This window comes from Gadus macrocephalus, chromosome 10, assembly GCF_031168955.1.
Source record: "Gadus macrocephalus chromosome 10, ASM3116895v1".
Lineage (NCBI taxonomy): Eukaryota > Metazoa > Chordata > Actinopteri > Gadiformes > Gadidae > Gadus > Gadus macrocephalus.
The window spans coordinates 1,493,125-1,514,735 of record NC_082391.1 but is presented as its reverse complement, the minus strand read 5'-3'; the positions used below and the strand labels follow the sequence as shown (position 1 = coordinate 1,514,735).

The 21,611-nt window shown below is 44.8% G+C and overlaps 1 protein-coding gene across 1 annotated transcript in view; it reads left to right on the top strand.

Annotated features, from left to right (window-relative positions):
• Nucleotides 1-20,415, top strand: part of LOC132466613 (polycomb group RING finger protein 3) — a 33,657-nt gene extending 13,242 nt beyond the window's left edge. Inside the window, exons 2-10 of the mRNA XM_060063877.1 lie at nt 6,687-6,814; nt 8,546-8,663; nt 9,477-9,573; nt 10,258-10,313; nt 10,467-10,574; nt 14,339-14,427; nt 17,045-17,182; nt 18,053-18,133; nt 19,119-20,415. Coding sequence (XP_059919860.1) covers nt 6,800-6,814; nt 8,546-8,663; nt 9,477-9,573; nt 10,258-10,313; nt 10,467-10,574; nt 14,339-14,427; nt 17,045-17,182; nt 18,053-18,133; nt 19,119-19,166 — 750 coding nt within the window. The 5' untranslated portion in view covers nt 6,687-6,799 and the 3' untranslated portion in view covers nt 19,167-20,415. The remainder of the gene's footprint in view (nt 1-6,686; nt 6,815-8,545; nt 8,664-9,476; nt 9,574-10,257; nt 10,314-10,466; nt 10,575-14,338; nt 14,428-17,044; nt 17,183-18,052; nt 18,134-19,118) is intronic.
• Nucleotides 20,416-21,611: the final 1,196 nt, after the last annotated feature.

Genomic DNA, 21,611 nt, shown 5'->3' with positions numbered 1-21,611 from the left:
AAACGATATTTTCCCTTCCGTTTTTCTTGCCAGCGTTCCAGGAACTTCTCTAATGACTGACTCATTGCAAAAACGCATTGGCTGCAGAAACGCTGTGGTACATATTCAAGGCCTCTATGTGGCGCCGTTTCTCCTTCCAAAGAAAAAGAAGGCAGAGCAGGCGCATCAAGCCTATGCGCTGTATACAAACGTATACAACAACCAAACCACTTTCTTAACTTCCCTCGAGTCCACTAGTCAAAGATAGCCTTCAGGAACAGCTGCTAAATGCAGCGGTGGTTAACCTTATCCAAGCCACTAATACGCCTATTTGGACATTAATTCCTCCGCAAAAATTAAATCCATGCTTTAGGCATTACAAAGGAGATTAAATTGGAATTTTTCTCGTAAACTGTTCAATCAAATTTACACTTGCCGGGTGACTTACTTGCGGTCCCCAGAAGCTGCAGTGTCGAGTGTGATGTTGTTTGGATGAGTTGTTCTTGAGAAAGCTGCAAGCAGCTAGCCTGGCTACTGCCAGACCATGCTCAATCGTTGATTGCACATTGGTCTGCAAAATTCAATGTATGAATTTGTTGTAAGTGTTAACATCCTTCGCATCTTTCCCAGTCTTCGTTTCATGCGACTGCATCAACTTCTCTCACATGATCAGCTGCTTGCGGTTTTCACGGTAGCTCCAGCTAGTGTTTATCGCTGTGTTGTCTCTGTTGAGGAGACAACGCAGCAACACCTCTACCCAAGTCCCGCCCCTGGAACTGCGGAGCCGACTAATCGCATTTACATCAAAATGAAACCGCCAATATGTGTAGAGGGAGGGTAAATTGGGGTGCAAACTCAGGCTGGTATATTACCTCGGTCAGAAAACGAAAATGAAAAAATCTGAACAAACTCGTCTTCGAGATGGACGTGTTCTAACGCATTTTTAGTCAATGAAATGTAACACAACAGTATATATTTGACCATTTCCTTTTTGAAAAATGCCTAGAATCAAGTATCCAACGAGTAACACTAATTATTCCCGCTCGCTCTCCTTGCTTGACCGTGATCTAGCATCTAGATCGATTGCTCTTCCTATGGTCCCCGGATGTTAACACTGAATTTCCTACATTAAATTTTGCAGCTCAGGCATGTTGAATTTGGGGACGTTTAATTTTTTAAAGGTGAATTTTATACATTGAACATGGAAAATTAAAGGTGAAAATTATTAATTGAAAATTTGAAGAGTTAAATTCAGAGGCAAAATAACCTGATAAGTTATTTCAATACTTAATTATTCTGTTTTTATGTGAGCATTAAAGGACCACTATGTTTTATTTTTTTCTTGAAACACTTGTTCTGGGAGTGTTTGCTGATGGCCGATTCAGATAAGGACGACGTTAAGAGAGGCAGCATAAAGCCTGCATGCATAATGCCTGCCTGAACATTGTCATCGGCCTAGATTTTAAAGGTCCCAGGCAATGAAAATATCACTTTAGTAGGTTTTCTAACTTAAAGGTCCCATATGCCACCAGGTGTGGTGTGATTAGCAGTGACAAGCCGTTTTGGAAGTCTGCCCCTTATGACATCACAGGTGGGCGTGTTTACCCTTGTACTTTTTACCCTTGATGGATGGGTTACAGGGGTTTTTCTAGAAAAAAAAAGTAGCAGGGAGCAGACCCCTGCGCAAAGCCGAGGGAGCAACGCTCCCGAGGCGGGGGATGGTGTGGAAGGGGGGTCTCCCCCTTCCACGGCGCGAAGCCTTTGAAAAAATAATGATTAAATGGTACATTCTGAGGCTATCTTAGAGAGAAATTCTAGCTCTTGTGGTCATCCTGAAAAACTAAAATACTATCAACTTTTGGTAGACTTGTACAACTTTACCCTGTAAATAAACACGACAAATTTCAAAAATATTGGCTAAACTTTTATTAAGTAGGACAAATCACAACAGCAGCCGTCTGTTCCTGAGACTGCCCCAACGGCTCACTGCCTTGTCAAAATCAAATTGATCAATTGCAGGCCCCTCAATACTGATCCTGAGGAGGTGGTTCAGGGTAGCGTTAGTCATGGTAGACCTCCTGTGCCATGCCTCTATGGAACAAGTTTTGGGGCTCTAGAGTCAATAATGGCGACGCTATAGAAATGTTACTATTGTTGTCGTTTTCAGTTTTGCACTTTGCAGACGGTCCCTAAGCTCGCGGCTGAAAGCCGACTGCTCGTAGAAGCCAATGCAATTCACCGTTCGCTAAAGACGGCTCGTTTGGATGAAAACTATGTTGTAGCTGGTTCTCTGGGTTACTACACTTTTATTGGGCTAATTCGGCCGTGCAGCTGCCATTTAGTTCCCTGCTACGGGTTCCCTGGTAACCGGGAACCCGTAGCTTTGTGCAGAGAGAACTGGAATGGTCTTGTATACTTGCTTAGCATCTTAGCGCCTAGACCAAAAACCCATTCAAATACATAGTAGCTAGCTAGCTAGCTGCTAATAACTTTAACGTTAGCATGTCGACTCGGTCTGGGAAACTCCAATTCGGATCGGAATATTTTTGGAGTAATTATAAGTTATTTGAGGATCAGACACATTGTCAGGTGGTGGTGTTGGGATATTTTCGCGGAGAAAAGATCGTTTTGAGAAATAGTGTATGTTGTACAGCAGCATGTAAGTACAGATCCAAGTCTGACAGGTTCAGTCGACATTTCGGTAGGATGGCGCACGCCGGGAGTATCGGGGCGCAGCGCCCCTGTTCCCTTGTTTAGAAAAAACCCTGGGTTAGCTGTAAAACCGAATTGCTCCTCGGGGAATAATAGAGGAATCGGAATTTGGCTTTGACTCCCTGAATTCCAGATTGAACCGCGACATGGAGGAGAAAGGGATTGTTGCGCAGGATGTCTCCCAGCTTTCTCCTCAATGTCATGGTTCATTCTGGGTATGTATTAGATATAGAGCTCCAGGTTTCAAACCGGAGCACCCAGAGTGTTCTAGAATATATACAGAACACGGCCAAAAGCTGTGTGCTCCTCCGGATGATATTATGAATCCAAGCCATTGTGATACTAGAGCTGGCCCGAATCATTTGAATATTCGAATACTCGTTCGGAAAATTTAGATTCGAAGCTTAAATCAGTATTCGGAGCTCCGTTCTTTTTTTCACGTACGTGACGTTACCAGAGCGAGGGAGGCAAACTATCAGCGACACCAAGCAGAGAAGCAAGAGAGGTGGAGGAAGAATATATATCTTGTTTCCCTTTACTTTATAACGGAACATTAGCGGGATCTCGGGAGGAAAAGAAATGCTTAGCGAAATGCTAACCTTGGCTTAGTTGTTTGTTTACGTTCGCTGTACAGCGCCGCGCCAATCAACTGTGACTAGCTTGCTGCAGAGCGTGAGTGTCTTGGGAATACCCGGTCAATATAATGGATTACGGACACATAAGACAATCAATATTCGGTATTTGTTATGGATTTATTGTACAAATTCCCTGAAAAGATGCACGTTCCAGAATGAATTGAAAAGCTCCCGTAAGGGCGGAGATGGCAGAGGACAGCTGATTTGGAACGGAACAACAGATGTTCGCTTCCACGGGGAAAAACGAAGGAACTCCCACTTACTTAGGCCTACTAATTAACGTTCAAAATCTATTAAATCTTCAACAAAATATGCAGATACTGTCGAAATCGGTTCCAGGGAGTATATACGGATTTATTAATGTGCAGGGTTTCCCCCAGCACTATCTTGTTAAGGCGGCCGCCTTAACAAGACTAGGGCCCCGCCTTGACTACCAATGTAAAAAAATAAATAAATAAATAAAATAAATAAATGGCATTCGTAATACTGTTTACAACATTAGTCGTGCCAATAAAGTTTTTTGAGTGTAATTGAGACGGGGACATCTGGTGGTTGAATATATTGTTGCATAGTCTATCATAGTCACCTGTAAATCTACCGCCAGTGCGGTGAGGTCAGTGAGTGGGTAGGCACTGAGTTCTGAAAGCCAGATTTCTCTAAACCTATATATTGTTAAATCAAAAACAATAAACAACAAACAGGCACGCACGGCCGATTTCAAATAAGTTCCTCCCTTTCACACACACACACACACACACACACACACACACACACACACACACACACACACACACACACACACACACACACACACACACACACACACACACACACACACACACGCGGGACGTATATGAAATGTCACGACGGTGACTTCAGGTTTGCCCGTAGCCTACTGTAGTTTGGACTAAATGATTAAACATCGCATCCATCGACTTAACGGACCCCTCCCTCACACCGAGGGCCGAAAAATCTGCATGTTTGCACAACATTTGTACCTACTGTTGTTTATTTATATGGAAATAAACAGTCGTTTATTTCATTCATGCGTACTGGCATCTTTGAGCAAAATACCCCCAAAATTTTTCGGCCAACAACACCGCCGACTGCTTACCACCTTGACTGAGACATTTACTGGGGGAAACACTGATGTGGTTTTTCTGGAACGAGTATTCGAATATTTGCTCGGAAAAACCAAACGGCCTGAAAAATGGCATTCGGGCCAGCCCTCTGCGATCCACTGTAAACACGAGCGTATGGTACCGTGGGCGCAAGCTGCTCAGGGCCACACCCCCACCCTCCACCTTGACCCGCTTCTAAAAAGCGGCAAGTTTGTGGAGAGCTCATTGTGGGACTGGCTTGTAGTGGCTGTATTTCTGCATAAAGGATGAATTTCTTGAACTTCTTCAAATGCTTTATTAGGGGCCCACTATCAACTATATAAAAGCATCCATAAAATAGCATGCCATTGACCTTTAAAAGGTCAACCTTTTGAGCAGGTATAGTTTAGCAGAAGTCCAGATTTTCCCTGGACACAGCTTTTACTTTAAATTAACAATACAACAATTCTCCGTAATAAAATACTACTTGACTTATTCATTTCTATTAATCGCTAAGATCTAAGACTAATAGTTTCTGTATTACAGAGAACATGCTGCTGTGTGTGTTTGTCTGTAGGCCTTTTTACACTGCCAAGGAGGTTTTGTTCGCAGCTCGGCATGCCCGGCAATTTCACAGTTTTCCGGCAATTTCACAGTTTTCCCTGTGTGAAATCGAGGGGGTAAAATCCCTGTTAGTCTAGACGTCTTAATAATAATTTACATACCCCCAAATTTTAATTATTTTATGAATGAAGACACCATCATGCAGGAATAAGTGTAGGCTTCAAACACGAGTAACTATTTGCAAGTGCAGAAAACATTGTTTCCCACCGGAACCACGGAGCGTCTTATCGAATTCACATCAAATGAAACTGCCAACGTGTGTAGGGTCCGGGAGGGTAAATCGGGGTGCTAGCTCAAGCAGGCAATTTACCTCGGGCACTCGGGCAGTGTAAACGCGCGGACCATGCCGGGAAAAAGGTGTGCATAAGACGGGCATATTTGGCAGGGTAAAAACATGTGCAATCCTAGCCAAACTTCCTCTTTCAATCAACCCACTGGGTCTCCGCCGGCACTTCCCATTGTCATTGTGCATCTATGAGCTTCTGCTATACCAGAGTTGGTCTCATTATCTCTTTACTCTGTAGTTAGTCTAGTATGCGTCCATAAAGCATGCCGATAACATGCTAAGAACCCACAGTCTTTGCCTCCCCAAGACATCAACCGCAACAGCATCGGTGGTAGCATGTCTGCCCTGGCATGAGAAATATAGCTTTACGTTGAGATGAACATCATTACTCGCAGCACGCAGCTAAGAACCCAGACTTCCCATGTTCGGCGATAATGGCATTCCTGTTCTGCTTTCTGATTGGCTCTTGCCGCGCGTGTCCTTAAAAGTCCCCCTCACACACCCTGCACACGAACAAGCTCATTTTACAGTCTGGTAGACGGCTTGGCTGACCCTGGTGTGTGTGTGTGTGTGTGTGTGTGTGTGTGTGTGTGTGTGTGTGTGTGTGTGTGTGTGTGTGTGTGTGTGTGTGTGTGTGTGTGTGTGTGTGTGTGTGTGTGTGTGTGTGTGTGTGTGTGTGTGTGTGTGTGTGTGTGTGTGTGGTAGTGAAGATGTCTGTACCCTATACACTGCAGAGTGTGTGTGCACTTGTGCATGCAGCCTCTATAACGTGTGTGTGTGTGAGAGACAGACAGACAGACACCACTGTTATTTTTTTCACTACTGTTGTTCCCATCATTACCTCGCGCTCAGAGAGGCTGGCTGTTTCCACAAGTCCTGGATTCTTCAGACAAACAACACACACACTTCTCACAACAGAACCTTTGCCGTGACAGAATTCCTCTTCATTCGGGCGCCAGGTCACGGTAGTTACCACGTCGGGTTGTGCTAAAGCAGGACATACTGGGAGCTGTGGGAATGAGGTGTAGCTTTAGTTACTAGAAACAAGCAAGGGCAAAGCAAGATTCTATTCAGAATTGTTTACAGATCAGTTTGATGTAATAATAATAATAATAATACATTTCATTTAGAGGCGCCTTTCAAGACACCCAAGGTCACCTGACCATGTAAGCAGCCTTTTCTATTCGTACAGTCCAAGAATACTTATTCTCCCCCAAAGAACTCTTCTTAATAACACAGATTATTCTAACAATGTTCCTTCCATCTTCCCTCCTCTCCCCCCTCCCTCCCTCCCTGTCTTCCCCCCCTTCCCTCCCTCCCTCCCTCCCCCCCCCCCCATTCTCTCTCCAGGTGCTGAGGAGGGGTGTTCCATGATGAGGAGCTAGCGGTAAACGACGTCGGCCACGTCAGCAGTGCACATCAACAGGAACGCTAGTGGTCGCCACGACAACCGCAGTGTCCACATGGCGGCGCTAGGGGTGAGTGTGACCCCTGACCTTTTTCCCGCCTTTCTCTTTTGTTGGTAATAGGTGTCGTTGAAACTTTTATGTAATTTTTTGTAAATTAATTAATTTGATCAACATAAATGCATTTATTATTTTGATTGTTTGAATCAGTGAATTAGGCAAATACACCCTTTTTGATACTTGGAGCTTCAGAAATTGAACCATTTGGGGGTTCCTCATTATTATACTAAATGCAAGCTCTTAGGGCTCTGGTGATAATTTAGATTTATTTTATCAAGTGATTAATCATAAACAACGGGCATAACCAGGGGTCGGCAACCTTTTGGATGTCCGGCCACTTACCAATTTTTACAAAATATTCCTATACCCCGTAGCAGTTATTCTTTTCATAACATGCATTAACTTATTTATTTCATTAATGCTGCTGTTCGCTTACCGTCTAGAGCGTCAATACCAAAATATCTTCTGATTAAAGAGTTCTCTCTGCTTCCCTACCATTTGGGGGCTTCAGAGGTTGTAACGGCAAATATCTTCTTGATATCAACCCTCTCACCTCAAAATGATCAGTAAATATTGTTGCGACTTCCTCCACTTTTCGGCTTTAAACAAACTAGTTCCTTGCATATCACTGCGTTCTCTCAGCCTGATGGTGTAATGCCTAGTTTCCACCGAGCGGTTCGGTACGGTTACGGCTCGCGTTCCCACTGCCGACAGTACCCTTATGGTAGGACGCGGATGGCGTTTAAGCCGGATGGCGACAGCCGTGGCAGCTACGTAAGCATTGCGACATCATAGCAGCGTGACAGAGTGTAGCCTGCTACTATATTCACTGAGAAAGAAGAAAGCAACACATTAAACAAAGGGCAACATTGGAATACGTCCAAGAAGGACGGCAAACTTCTGTGCGACATTTTCTTTAATAAACAAAGCTTTCGCCGTTGTCCAAAAATTACCTCGGGGGGAGCTCTGTGTTTTCTTTGTTTTCACCCCGCTGTCGCACAAAAGTGACTGTTCTATTGACCAATCAACCGCCGGCGTGTGTAGCTCCACCTTTTCGGCACCCTTTCAGACCGCTCGGCACCCCAACGGACGAGTAGCGAAAAATAAGTACGGCTCAGCCCGCTTATTTAGGGACCCTGCCCAACTTTTGGCGGTGCAGACGCCAACGTAAGGCATAAGCTCTAGCATGTCTGCTGACAATAGGGAGGAAGTGAAGGTGGTAGACTCGCAAATTATGCACGGCTGTGTGTGTGCTGTTATAAGTAATTATGTCGTTTGAGTATAGTGAATTATTTTAACATTATTTCTAAATGTGTTATTATTTTATCCAGGTTTGTAATTACTCAATTACATAACAAATAGATTAATTTTGATATTGCTCATGCCCGTGTAATGGCATTGTTATGGCACCTTGCGTGCTCGTTTTGGCAGCATTGCAATAGGGTGCCGACCCCGATAATCATGAGTTGCAGCCCTTGTGCGATGTAGTAACTAACAGACACAGGACAGTCGTTGTGACTTAGCGGTTGCTCTTTAGCTGGTGGTTAGTCATGACCTCCATACCTTATTATTTTGGCTGCCTATTTACCAGCTAACATGCTAACGGAACACCCTCCCTCGTGTGTGTGTGTGTGTGTGTGTGTGTGTGTGTGTGTGTGTGTGTGTGTGTGTGTGTGTGTGTGTGTGTGTGTGTGTGTGTGTGTGTGTGTGTGTGTGTGTGTGTGTGTGTGTGTGTGTGTTTAGAACCCCGACATGCTGACCAGGAAGATCAAGTTGTGGGATATCAACGCCCACATCACCTGTCGGCTGTGTGAGGGATACCTGATCGATGCTACCACGGTTACGGAGTGTTTACACACCTGTGAGTCTGAGTCACACACGCACAATGCCAAAATCTATCCATCATGTTAAAAATCTCTGTATACCAACACACTTGTGATACTACGGTGCATCCTCGCTCTAGCTTTCTCGCTTTTGCTTATTCTGTCTGTCTGTCTCTCTCTCTGCCAGTTTATTTCTCTTGATCTCTTCAAAACTTCCCTCAATTTTTCTGCTGCTGCATGTTCCCCCACAACGGCATAAAATACGCGCTAATGCCCAGCAGTGCCACAACATTCCACTAGAGAGCGCTGTAGGCCAACACCTTGTCTGAATGAGAAACCGCCAGATTATGTTTTTAGATGAGGAGATTCTCGTCACGTCGGTGCAGTTCCCATGATAGTTCAACTGAGCTCAACACACAAGTATCTAGCGCTGCTCAGGCTAGCCAGACAAGCTTCATGAATACTAAGTGTACAAGCACGCTAGCATACTATAATAACAATAATTTTAGGTGGCAAATCGAATGATTAACATTTTTATTGTAAAGCCATGATCTAAATATCTGGCTTGTGCCTGAAGAGTACTTTATTATATAGGAGGAGTACTTTATTAATCCCAGATGGTATATAATAAATTTTATTTGGTTATATTAAATCATGTGTATCAAAACTGCTGTAAAAATATCTGTTTGGAGTTGACTGTGCCTGACTTGGGAGGGGTTGTGTGGTTTCCAAATCTGCACCATTCTGCTCTTTTCTGCTCTCACTGTTTCCAACTCTCATACCTTCAGCAGATTAAAGACATATGAGACACAAACGTATGACATATGTTTGTGTGGTTATGCATGATGTAGTCTGCAGGAGCTGTCTCGTGAAGTACCTGGAGGAGAACAACACGTGTCCGACCTGTAGAATCGTGATTCACCAAAGTCACCCGCTGCAGTACATAGGGTAATAATAATAATAATACATTTAATTTAGAGGCGCCTTTGAAGACACCCAAGGTCACCTTACAGAGCATATAGTCATCATTCAAAACTATGTAAAACAGACTAGGAATAAAAGGAAAACAGAGGTTAAACATGAAGAATAATAATAATTAATAACACTCAAAGACGCCTAAAGTGAAGGGGGGACCTCACTAACCACCACCAATATGTAGCACCCACTTGGGTGATGCACGGCAGCCAATCGGTGCCAGAACGCTCACTACACACCAGCTTGAGGTGGAGAGTTAGGGATGAGGTGGAGAGTGAGGGAATAGAACATTTACACACACACACACACACACACACACACACACACACACACACACACACACACACACACACACACACACACACTGCCGAAACTCTTTGATATTCAATCCCTAATATGTTTTTAATGAGATATAATTTCATAAGTAATATAAGTAAGAACCTAGTAAAAACTCCACTTGTAGTGGCTTTCTACTTCTGTACACTAGGGGGGTGTGGCTGACCACGAATTATCCATTTAGGCAGCACGATGGGTCTGCTTATGTTTACCTCTCTCTTTTTTTACCCACTTTATTTATCTTATTCACTGTAATGCATATGTTCTACATGTTCATAAACTAATAATCAGAAGCTTACCCCTGCTGTTATTCTCTTTCAGACATGACAGAACAATGCAAGACATTGTATACAAGCTCGTCCCAGGATTGCAAGAGGGTAGGGGACACTCACTCACTCACTCACTCACTCACTCACTCACTCACTCACTCACTCACTCACTCACTCACTCACTCACTCTCTCTCACTCAACTTTGCAAAGAGCCCTCTGACTATAGTTCAAAGGGGTCTTCTCTGTCTCTGTTTGTATAGCGGAGATGAAGAAGCAGAGAGACTTCTATCAGAAGTTGGGGATGGAGGTTCCTGGGGACATCAAAGGAGAGCTGTGCAACATGAAAACCCCCCTGGACCAACGGAATGGTAAAACCCCACCCACTCACACCCTATCACAGCACACGGCTAGCTGCGTCTGGTGGCTGCACGCTATTCCTGCTACATCCAGCTAGCTCTGTGTGGTTACGTCATGCTACATCGGCTCAAATAAGTAAAGGCTAAAGTACACTACTCCGACTCTGTAACCACAGAGAGCCCTCGAGCTTTCCAAGTTCTCTGTCGGGATGTTGGATAAGCAATGCAATTCGCCGCCCGATCAGTAGAGGTTCCTACGCAAGACTGGCCTAATCAAATGACGGCAATGGTCGGTACGGTCGTTGGTCGTTGTGCTCCCGGGTCACGGTGAACAATGACGACGAGAGAGAAAGGCCCAATCCCATTTCTACCCCTTCCCCTTCCCCTTACCCCTTCCCCTTGTTTTGAAGGGGGAAGGGGTAAGGGGTAAGGGGTAGAAATGGGATTGGGCCAAACACTGCTTTGCGAGTTGGAGCTGATAAATATTGAAAACATACGATAGAACATTCAAAGTACAACCGGTCACTGAGCCAACTCTTCCGACAATGGCGGTACTGCTGTTGTGAGATGAGTCAAACTGGGAAAGTGATTCTGGTAATTATGTTGTTAGAGGACCAATCACAGCCCATCTCCGTCCGTATCGGTTGCCTCGACGGATAGTTAAAAAATTATTGGGTGCGCACGTAGAGCTACGAAGAGGGTCTCGAACAGGGTCTCCGACGACGGAGAAGGCTCTCCGTGTCTACGGGCAGCACTTTGAGGAGCAGTAAAAAAAAACAGCCTTAAGCATCATGCTATACCTGCTTAAGCTAAGCTATGTGCTAAAGCTTGCTATGTGAGTTAGCGTCATGCTACAACCCCTAAACCAAGCTAGCTGTGTGACTTCGATGCGCTTAACTAATAATTGACAAGAGCAGAGCTCAGCCAGACTGCTGAGGATAGTGGCACAAGTAAAGGAGGAGGAGGAGATCAACCAATCAGAGAGGGGCTGGCCTGCTAGTGGTGCTTGATGGCCCGGCTGCTGTAGGGGTCCACCAGGGAGGGGGGGCAGAATGTGTGCCCAGAGGTTGTTTACGCTGCCGGGGCCAATCGCTATTTGAACCCCCCCCTCTTTAGCTCTGGTAATCAAGACTGGCGACTGGAGGCTCCAGGTTATTCTGTAGCTGACCGACTCGCTCGCACACTCACCCACACGCAGGAACGCTCATACGCATGCACTTAGGCATGCGCACATAACCCAGGGATGCACACGGGTGAACAGACATTGTTGAACTCGCAACCAAGGCATGCACATGGTGGAACACAAATACAGTCGCGCTCTCTCTCATATGGCTCACCCCAGAAACTCCTGTTATGAGTCAACATCTGAAAGCGTGGAGAGAAGGGAGGGAGATAAACAGACCGTAAGGGGCAGACGGAGCCAGTATACACAGAGAGACGGCGGGAGCGTGTGAGGCAGTATACACGGAGAGCAGATGGCAGGGAGAAAAGAGTACTGGCTGTTCCATACATCTCTGTCCCGCCAGCTGGGCGACAGGTGCTTTCTTGACTGTCGCTCATTGGCGAACCAAACGAGCACAGAGGACTGAGCGAGGGAGTCTGAGTCTCCACTTGAAGAGCCACGATCCCATTCCACGTGCCGTAGCCCCGGGGTCTATTCCTGGAACCCGGGAGCCCTCAAGGTTGCTTTGAGGGGACCCAAAGCCCATCCTGTCCACTCCGGGTCGGCCATCAGCCGGCCACTCTCCGGGGACAATCAGCGCCGTGCTAATGGCAGAGAAGGCCTAGCCCCCCTCTCTTCTCAATCCCCTCACAATCCGGGCCAGATTCTGTTTGTATGCGTCCGTAGGGTTTGATACGTAGACGTTTTTCCTTTTGAGTTGCTTTTATTTCTTGTCTGTTATTTTAACCCTGACCTATTAAAAGAGTCCAAAAGTAAGACGATGGGTATCGTCTCTGGGGAAGGATGGGGTACTGCATGTCTTGTTGCTGATTGTCGAGGGTCTAGGACCTGAAAGGACTCTTTCGTCTGGTGATGATGGGCGCCAATCAGAAAACGTCAACTGCTTCTATAAGCTGTTATTGTTTCGTGCCTGTAAAAATTGCCCTTACTGCTAGACTTTAGAAACGTTAAGTGGTTCCTGTTGTCTCGAGAGTGGAACTAATGTTGCGTATCTAATTATAAAGAGCCACTGGAAAATATGGTAAGAACAGCTCCTCTTAGGGTAGGTGCTACAAAAGCAAACCCTGACTAACTTATGTTTGGCCAGGATTGTAAACCAGCAGCAGTTTAATTTGAGTTTCTCCCTTATGGGGGATTAGCTTTGGTTTTTCCTCACACAAGCGTCCCAATAGGCAAACCAAATTATTCAAATGCATTGGAGTAATTGTTTCCAAAATGCTTTGCATAAACATTTGTTATTAACTTGCATCGTCAAGAAACCCAAATGGTTTGCCCAAAATAAATTACCTTTTCTTCGAGTCATCAAAGAAATGAAACACTAATTAATAGAACACGAAGAAATGAATCTAGATTTTGAAGAGGCACTTGTGGATTTGAACCACGAGGAAGGCAGAGTGTGTGCGAGTGTGTTTGTGTATGGGGTGACTACTTTTTTGGGTTTGATGGCTGTTGAAACCTTGAAATCTGTAGATCCCAAATCTCTAGAAAGCTCTTTTCATCACTTCAAAACCGGTTGAGATCTGTGCTTGAACGCTCTGTTTGGTGAAATGGGCGGTGTTCTGGTTATTTTGGAGACATCACTCCTCTCCTAGGTTGATCAGTGACATGAGAGAGAAATACAAGCCGGTTCCTCTTTTAAGTTTAATGTTCGTCTGACTGTGATTATCTGTCTCGTGCTAGCTCTCTCCAAACCTCTCTCCCACCCTCTATCCCGCCGTTCTCTCCATCTCCCTCTTTCTTTCTTTCTTTCTTTCTTTCTTTCTTTCTTTCTTTCTTTCTATCTTTCTTTCTTTCTTTCTTTCTTTCTTTTCTTTATCTCCATCTGTCCATCCTCCTCATTATCTACCCTCTTCCCTCTCTGATGAATAGAGAGCTAGTCCTCTGGAAGTAAGGGAGAAGGAAGACACCAAGGAGAGAGATAGAAGGACATATTTTCATGTCTTGCCGCAGGTATCCTCACCGAAGGAGGAGTGAGAATAAAGATTTCTTTCAACACCCTTGCACGGTGTAATGCCCGTCGTGTGTGATTCCTGATGATTTTTGCTGGAATACAGACACCGGCTGTTAAATCACAGAGGGACGGACACTCTCTAACCGGCTATCAGAAGAACCTCGTAGCCCCAGCATTTAATTGATTAGCCACACAGAGTAATAACAGATGGCAGACCGCCTTTTTCTGTCAGAACAGAGCAGGATTTCTCCCCGCATTGAACCAATAAGCACCTCTTATAATGGCTTATGTTGTTTGGTCCATGTGGACTCGATGGCACCGAAAGACAATCACGTTGGTTCACTGTTAGAGTTTCGGTCGAACAACATCTGAACAAGTCTTTGATCATGTATTACGCACCGATTTATTAGTGTGTGTGTGTGTGTGTGTGTGTGTGTGTGTGTGTGTGTGTGTGTGTGTGTGTGTGTGTGTGTGTGTGTGTGTGTGTGTGTGTGTGTGTGTGTGTGTGTGTGTGTGTGTGTGTGTGTGTGTGTGTGTGTGTGTGTGTGTGTGTTGACATACATAATGTTCTCACACACTTATCATCAACATCCCGTTAGCATGCTAGGGTCCCTCATCCCATTTTTAATTTTTTTTAACCAGGTGACGCAAAATCAGAGGAGACGACAAATAAGGAGGCCGGGGAAGAGAAACCAGAGGAGGACAACGACTATCACCGTAGCGACGAACAGGTATGGCGCCACCAATCGGCTGCATTCAACCATGCTAGCAGCACACGGCAGGCCTTCTAGGGACGGGATGCTTGCAGGTTTGATCCCCATCAAAATGTGAGTCCTAACGTCTCCTGATGAACTGCTGTTTGCTTTGGGGGAAGCCATTCATGTTTTTTCAACAATTTCTCTCGGTTCTCATTTAGGTAAATTCTCCTTTTTGGAAAGTTGCAGCTTGTGTTTCTTTATATTTGAATTGATGTCGTCCCATCCACCAGTAAGCCCCAACCCCACAGTTACTAAAGAAACCGTTTTGAACCAATAGGAAGCAAGACAAGTTGACTTCAAATGACCAAACAGACTCTTTAAACCTTTCTTTTTGTTACATTTTATCACTTCATTTCCAAACCGAAGGTAAAGAACAAGATTGTTGTTATTTTTCGGTTGTTAAAATTGCGATGCGTCGTAGCTTTTGGTAATTGCATTGGAACAACCAGGTCTATAACGTAGATAAAGTCTTATCTAGCAACTGTTAGCAATATTCTTATTAGGGGGTGATCTGCGGATTAGATTTGAATTCAAATGTCGATGATCCTGCAGAGCTGTAGGCCAAATGGCTCTCTGGCCTTCCGACGTGCTTTTAGAATAAAAAGCGCTCCCTGGAAGAAGCTGTCAACAGCAGCCAATCGGCTCGCTTCCTGCCCTCAGGGATAGACATCAGTGTCTGGTGGGGGTCGAAGGTCATTCAGCCGCCCTCTGAAACGGGTTCAGAATACATAATGGCCCCACTGCAGCCGGAAGAATGACAGGGAGGGAGAAGGCGTGGGGAAGGCTGAGGCCTGGTGCATAGCGATGTGAGCGACGCATGTTGTTGACCACACTGAAGGACAATAAGTAGGAGAGGATCACGAGGTGGGAGAAGAAGACGAAAAGCTGAAAAGTACTGAGATGAGTTAAATTCCTCGACGGGGAGAAGAATTGACTCGGATTAGACAGACTGGATGTAATCGATATGTGGAGGAGAGACGAGGTAATGAGGAGGAGTTGGTGGGAGAGAGGAGGAGTTGGTGGGAGAGAGGAGGAGATGGTGAGAGAGAGGAGGAGATGGTGAGAGAGAGGAGGAGATGGTGGGAGAGAGGAGGAGATGGTGAGAGAGAGGAGGAGATGGTGAGAGAGAGGAGGAGATGGTGAGAGAGAGGAGGAGATGGTGAGAGAGAGGAGGAGATGGTGAGAGAGAGGAGGAGATGGTGAGAGAGAGGAGGAGATGGTGAGAGAGAGGAGGAGATGGTGAGAGAGAGGAGGAGATGGTGAGAGAGAGGAGGAGATGGTTGCGGCTGGTTGGTTAGACCATGGAGCCCACTCTACACGCATTCATGCTATGCAAGTTAGTGCACGTGCACTTCCCTTGGTAACGGATTGGGTAGTCTACATAACTCTCGACCTACCTGCGCACACTGCCAGTGCGCTCATTGTGCATGACTGGGGTGTACCCACGACGCGCTCAGCAGACCTAGAAGGATGGCCCAAAGGGAGAGGTTGGGTGTTTAAAGAAGTAAAACTCACTCTGGCGGGTTTCTCCGAGTTGCCTACCCTAGCTTTGATTGCCATGTGTGAATGTGGGTGGTAATATGTTGCCGAGTATGCTGATGCAATTCACACACATCGAGTGAGCGAGAGCAAGTGAGAGAGAGAGAGGAACAAGGGCCTAGAGAGACAGACGGAGGAAGATGAGTGGTTGCGGGTGAGAGAAAGACAAATGGAGAGAGAGGGTTGAGTGATAGACGGAGAGGGGTGAGACGGAGAGAGAGAAATACATGGGGGTGGGGGAGGAAGAGAGGAGGGGGGGTTTCAGAGAGATGGAGAGAAAGAGAGGGAAGCTGGGAAAGATGCATAGAGAACAGCCAGGAGAAGGTGAAAGACGCCAAGGTCATAGCAAAATCACCAACCTGCTCTGCCGTTTCCGTGGTAACGCATTCTGAAATACCCCAGAGATATGTGAATAGTTTTGTGTCACAGTCGTGTATAGGGAATACTTTACATTGGAATATTTCAATCCTTTATGATCACACACACACACACACACACACACACACACACACACACACACACACACACACACACACACACACACACACACACACACACACACACACACACACACACACACACACACACACACACTATGGCCTTTGTTGAGAGATCATACAATCAGACACACGTTCATGCTGTAATTTACCCCTTACCATCTTCCTGTGGTGTCCGTTACAACATTTCCATTTTGTAGTTATTTTCTCCAGTCTGGCAGTCCACAAACCCAGTGTGGTCCACTCGTTCTCCATGACTGGAGAGACCCCCACCGTTCTGCATTACGCTACAAAGCTTTTATCGACATTAAGACATTAATACACAGCAATCTACGGAGCGGTGAATATACACATCGCCTGTGATGTCATGCTGTATGCATTCAAAGGGTCGTCCGTGCGGCTCAACATGCATGAGTTTGATCAGGGTCCTAGAGAGTTTGCGTTTGTCACTGCTTATTCCTCAAGTATTGAGTTCTGTGTGTGTGTGTGTGTGTGTGTGTGTGTGTGTGTGTGTGTGTGTGTGTGTGTGTGTGTGTGTGTGTGTGTGTGTGTAGGTGAGCATCTGTCTGGAGTGTAACAGCAGTAAGCTGCGGGGCCTGAAGAGGAAGTGGATCCGCTGCTCGGCTCAGGCCACCGTCCTGCACCTCAAGAAGTTCATCGCCAAGAAGCTCAACCTCACCTCCTTCAACGAGGTACAGCGCCCCATGGTGGCCGCGCGGCACACCACACGCTTCAGGGGTTCCGCATGCTGCTTTCCCGTTCGCTAGGGTCCACCTAAGTCCCAATCGAGCTGCAGCAAGGTGTCCTCACCCCTACCTGCTCCTTAACGACATGTGTCTCACTGTTTTGGATACATGCGTCTGCTACGAAGGACAAATTAATCCAATTTGAAACGAAAAACAGACTCTTTCACTCATACAGACGTCAAATTCAAGATCAGTTCACACACAAAGCACACACGGATACACACCCTTAGAACCACCACCGGCACCACATACACCCAAGCCTCGGTAGTGTGTTCGACCCAGTAACATTCTGTCATGTCTCTGTCAAAACGGCACACTTGTGTGTGTGTTTTTGCGCGAATAGCTCTGTTTGTGTGATGGTCAGTGTGTATCCAGTGTCTTCCTGAGCCCACCCTTCTTTCTTCCTCCTCTGTCCTTCTCTTCCTCTCGTCCACCACTGTCTCCTTCCTTCTCTTTCAATCTACCTCTGTTATTTATTCCTCTCTCCCCCTTTCTATTCACCCTCCGTCTTCACCTCAAGGTAGTGTTAGACCCCCTTTCTGTCTTTCTCTTACTTACTTAACCTCATCCAACTATAATTACACACTAAACACTATCATGTCTTTATGTCCCTAATTTACCTATTTCCTCTGTTAGTCTTTAGCAGTCATTTTTGGATACTCTTGGATATTCTTACACATCTTTAAGGACCAGGCAGGAATGCAGGGCGTCTCGCTCAAGGACGTCTTCGTGAAGACTAAGGACATCCGGGACTGAATCCAGAGCCTTTTCGGGCCCACTACTGGTTGAATAATGATGTTTTTGTGTCTCTCTCAGCTGGACATTTTATGCAACGAGGAGATCCTGGGCAAGGACCACACTTTGAAATTTGTTGTTGTGACAAGATGGAGATTTAAGGTACTGATCGATCACATGTTTTATTCATTGATCCGTCGCTCGAGAGCCAGGCCGCAGCGATAATGATTCACTTAGCCACTCCGGTGTGAGGGGAATATTGATCTGTTCCACACCGTGAGAAAGGGGTTCCAGTAAAATGTTAACAGTGAATATAAATTATTATTTTATGTCATAGATTTGACATTACTATGCCAAATTATAATATGTGGTGTTTATTTACTTGCCTCTAGACCTCGAATAGCCTTGAGTTCTATACGATGCGTTTAAACGAGTGAAAAGCCCCTCGACATTTTGCTTGGTATTCTTGACCCCGTTAAAAACAATTTTATTCTATTTCTCTTTTGAGCCGAATTACAAACATGAGGTGAAGTTCGCACTTTGAGCTTTGTACCGAAATACTAAGTTACTCTTGTATGTGTTTGTTGATCATTTTGTAGCAGTGTACCAAGACAAATTCCTTGTGTGTTCATTCCTAATGTTTTAACTTACTAACTACTGCTACGTTGTCTGTAGATGTGCGTGTATAGATATGTATTCACATTTATAAGCAGGGTGGTGTCAAACTTCATATATTATCTTTTAGCAAACTGACAACTTAAGCTAACAGACAAATCGGTGTAAAGTGTGTAAAAATATACCAGTACCTATTTTTCGGCACTCCTCCATGCGGTTCTGAAAGTGTGGAGCTACACACACCGTCCGTTGATTGGTCTACAGAATTGTCACTTCCGTGCAACAGGCGATTTTTAATTAGCAGATGCAATGCAATCTTTTTTTAATTAATTCAGAACACTTTGTTGTATTTGTTTAGACTCCTCTGCTTTGCGTCAGGGTCCTGCATCACCACCCCAGGGTTTATTGTCCAATATTAATATTCAGAGAAAGATAACCAATTGTTTGTGACAATAACGCCCTAAACAGGAGGTATACTGGGATTGATCATTTCAGAGCCATGCTGACACTCCTTTTCCATTTATTTCCCCAGAAATCTCCGCTCCTTCTCCACTACAGACCGAAGATGGACCTCCTGTAGCCAGAACTCCCGACTCTTTGGTTTGGTTTCTGTTGTCTTTTTTACCGTGTTTTGTTTTGTGTCGGACAGCGGGGGTCTCGGTAGGACCGTTTTGCTCGCCCTCTGTGTCACGTGTCGCCGATGGGATAGTTTTTCTTTTTGTACTGAGAAACCCGCGGGGAGAGAGAGACCGACCGTGGTGCGAGAATCCACACCAGCAGAACTAGAGCTGAATGAGGCTTAATCGACAGGACGAACTAACACACAACGCCCACCTCCAGCACACAATGCTCCCTGGAAGCTCCTGGAACTAAGATCAACTTTTTTTTTTTTTTTTTATTATTGTGCGTTCGCTACGTCCTAAATATGTGAACGGAAAAAAAGAATTCCCGCTGGAAAAAGAGCATATATTTATACTTTTGTACAGACGAGAAACATGGAGCCGTGAATATATTGGTGCTCTGTTTACACACAAACCACAAACAAACAAACAAACAAACAATGCGATGTCGTTGAGGGGGGTTTGGGGGAGTAACCCATGTTTTTCTTTTTATTTGTACTATTCTTTTCGACCTACTTCCTGGTGAAACATTGGATGGGAAGGAGGATGTTTTTGATACAAGGTAGGTTGCTTCCCAAATAACTGTAGTCCCATCAGAGCATCGATAAAGTTATATCCAAGATGTAATTTTTCTTAAGTTGTTTATCAAACCATGTTTCTGTTTTCGTTTATTTTATTTACTTTTGGGTTCTTCAGATTGTCAAATTGTGAATAGGCTGACTTTTTTGTGTAGTAATTTATGTTCTATATATAGATATTGTACATAAAATGTCATTACAAGAGTGCGAGAGAGAGAGACAGAGAGAGACAGAGAGAGAGACTTTAGACTGTTAAAAGATGGGATTCCAGAAGTGCTATCTATATGTTGGGCCTCATGTATGTAGTCTGGCTTTACAAATAGGTTCACAAAGACCCGCTATCCGTATCAGAATATATAAATCTACATCTTTATTTTGTCTGAAGAAGGCACAAAAAATGTTTATCAAATCCTCCATTCTATGTGTATTCGGGGCCTTCGTATGCTTTTATTTTGGTAAATTGCTGTTATGTCTGGTTTTCAGCTAGAACCAGAAATCCAACCTTCAGTACCCCACATTCATCCATCCCTCCCAACTCAAATACTATTTCATTCAACATGCTGTTACTTTTTAAATACGGTACAACAGAAAAGTGCATCAAACTGTCATAAAAAATTCCCCGGAAAACGCTTGGAGAAATGTCAGGGCCTTAGTCGAAGAATGGGATCATGTTCTTAGAAATTATTATTTTATTAATCTACATTTCTTAATAACTAATCCATCTGCTGTCAAACAATCAAAAACATCTCTGGGACACAGAAAATATATAGCTGACGCTATTGCTAGAAGCTTATTATTAGCTTGCTTCTTCTCGAAGATACTGGTCTTATCGCGACGGAAACTGGTTCCGTCCACCAACTTCCCACTTTGCAAATTTAAGGCAAAAATGATACATTGGGATTATTAGCATATTAGGTGTTAATGTGAAAAATATGATTCAAAGAAATTTATAATAACCCTTCAAAATACCAATTTACGAACAAAATAAGATGTTTCACAGGGGACTGAGTCATTTTTCAATAGTTTTGATGCACAATTGTATAACAAAAATTATGGCTGTTTTGTCATTTGGTGCTGATGTGTGTATGTTGTACCCTGGAAAGATTCCTCAACTGTCGGACTTTAACTGTGACCTCAGCAAAGCCATTGAAGTAGATCTTGAGCTTTCTGAGTAATTTCCACCCTGTTTCCACACCAATGCCCAACTTCTCTGATAACCAACCCTTCAACTGGCCATTTTAACTTGTGTTATACAATGGCCATTCCCACCATTTCCCTTGCTATGATCTTAACCACCCTCCGATCATCGCTTTCTCATTCAAAACTGGAAGCATCACCATCCCCCACCATATCCCATAATGTGGTCAACCCCACCCTATTCCCTTCTGTGATCCCCGTCGACCCTCACCCTATCTGATAATGTAGTCCTCCCCACCCGACTCTCTTCTATGATCACCCGACACACTATCCCTTAGTCTGGTTACTACCACGCTATTCCTAACACACACCTCCCTAATCTGGTCAGCACTACCCTGTTTACTACTCTGATCACCAACACCCACCACCCTAATCACTACTGTGATCACCATCGACCCCCAACCTATCCCAGAATGTGGTCATCACCTCCCTATTCCCTATTGAGGTCCTCTCCAGCCTTAACCCTGGCCATTCAGATGGTGTTATTGTCGTTTCAACCAATGTATCGTTGGTGCCATGCCGTAATTCCGACGCCTCATTGTTCCGACGTCTCAATGGTCCGAAATATTTCCCATTAGATCGACATGCCACTATGCCGACGGTTCAATGTTACGAAAACGGAGCCCATTG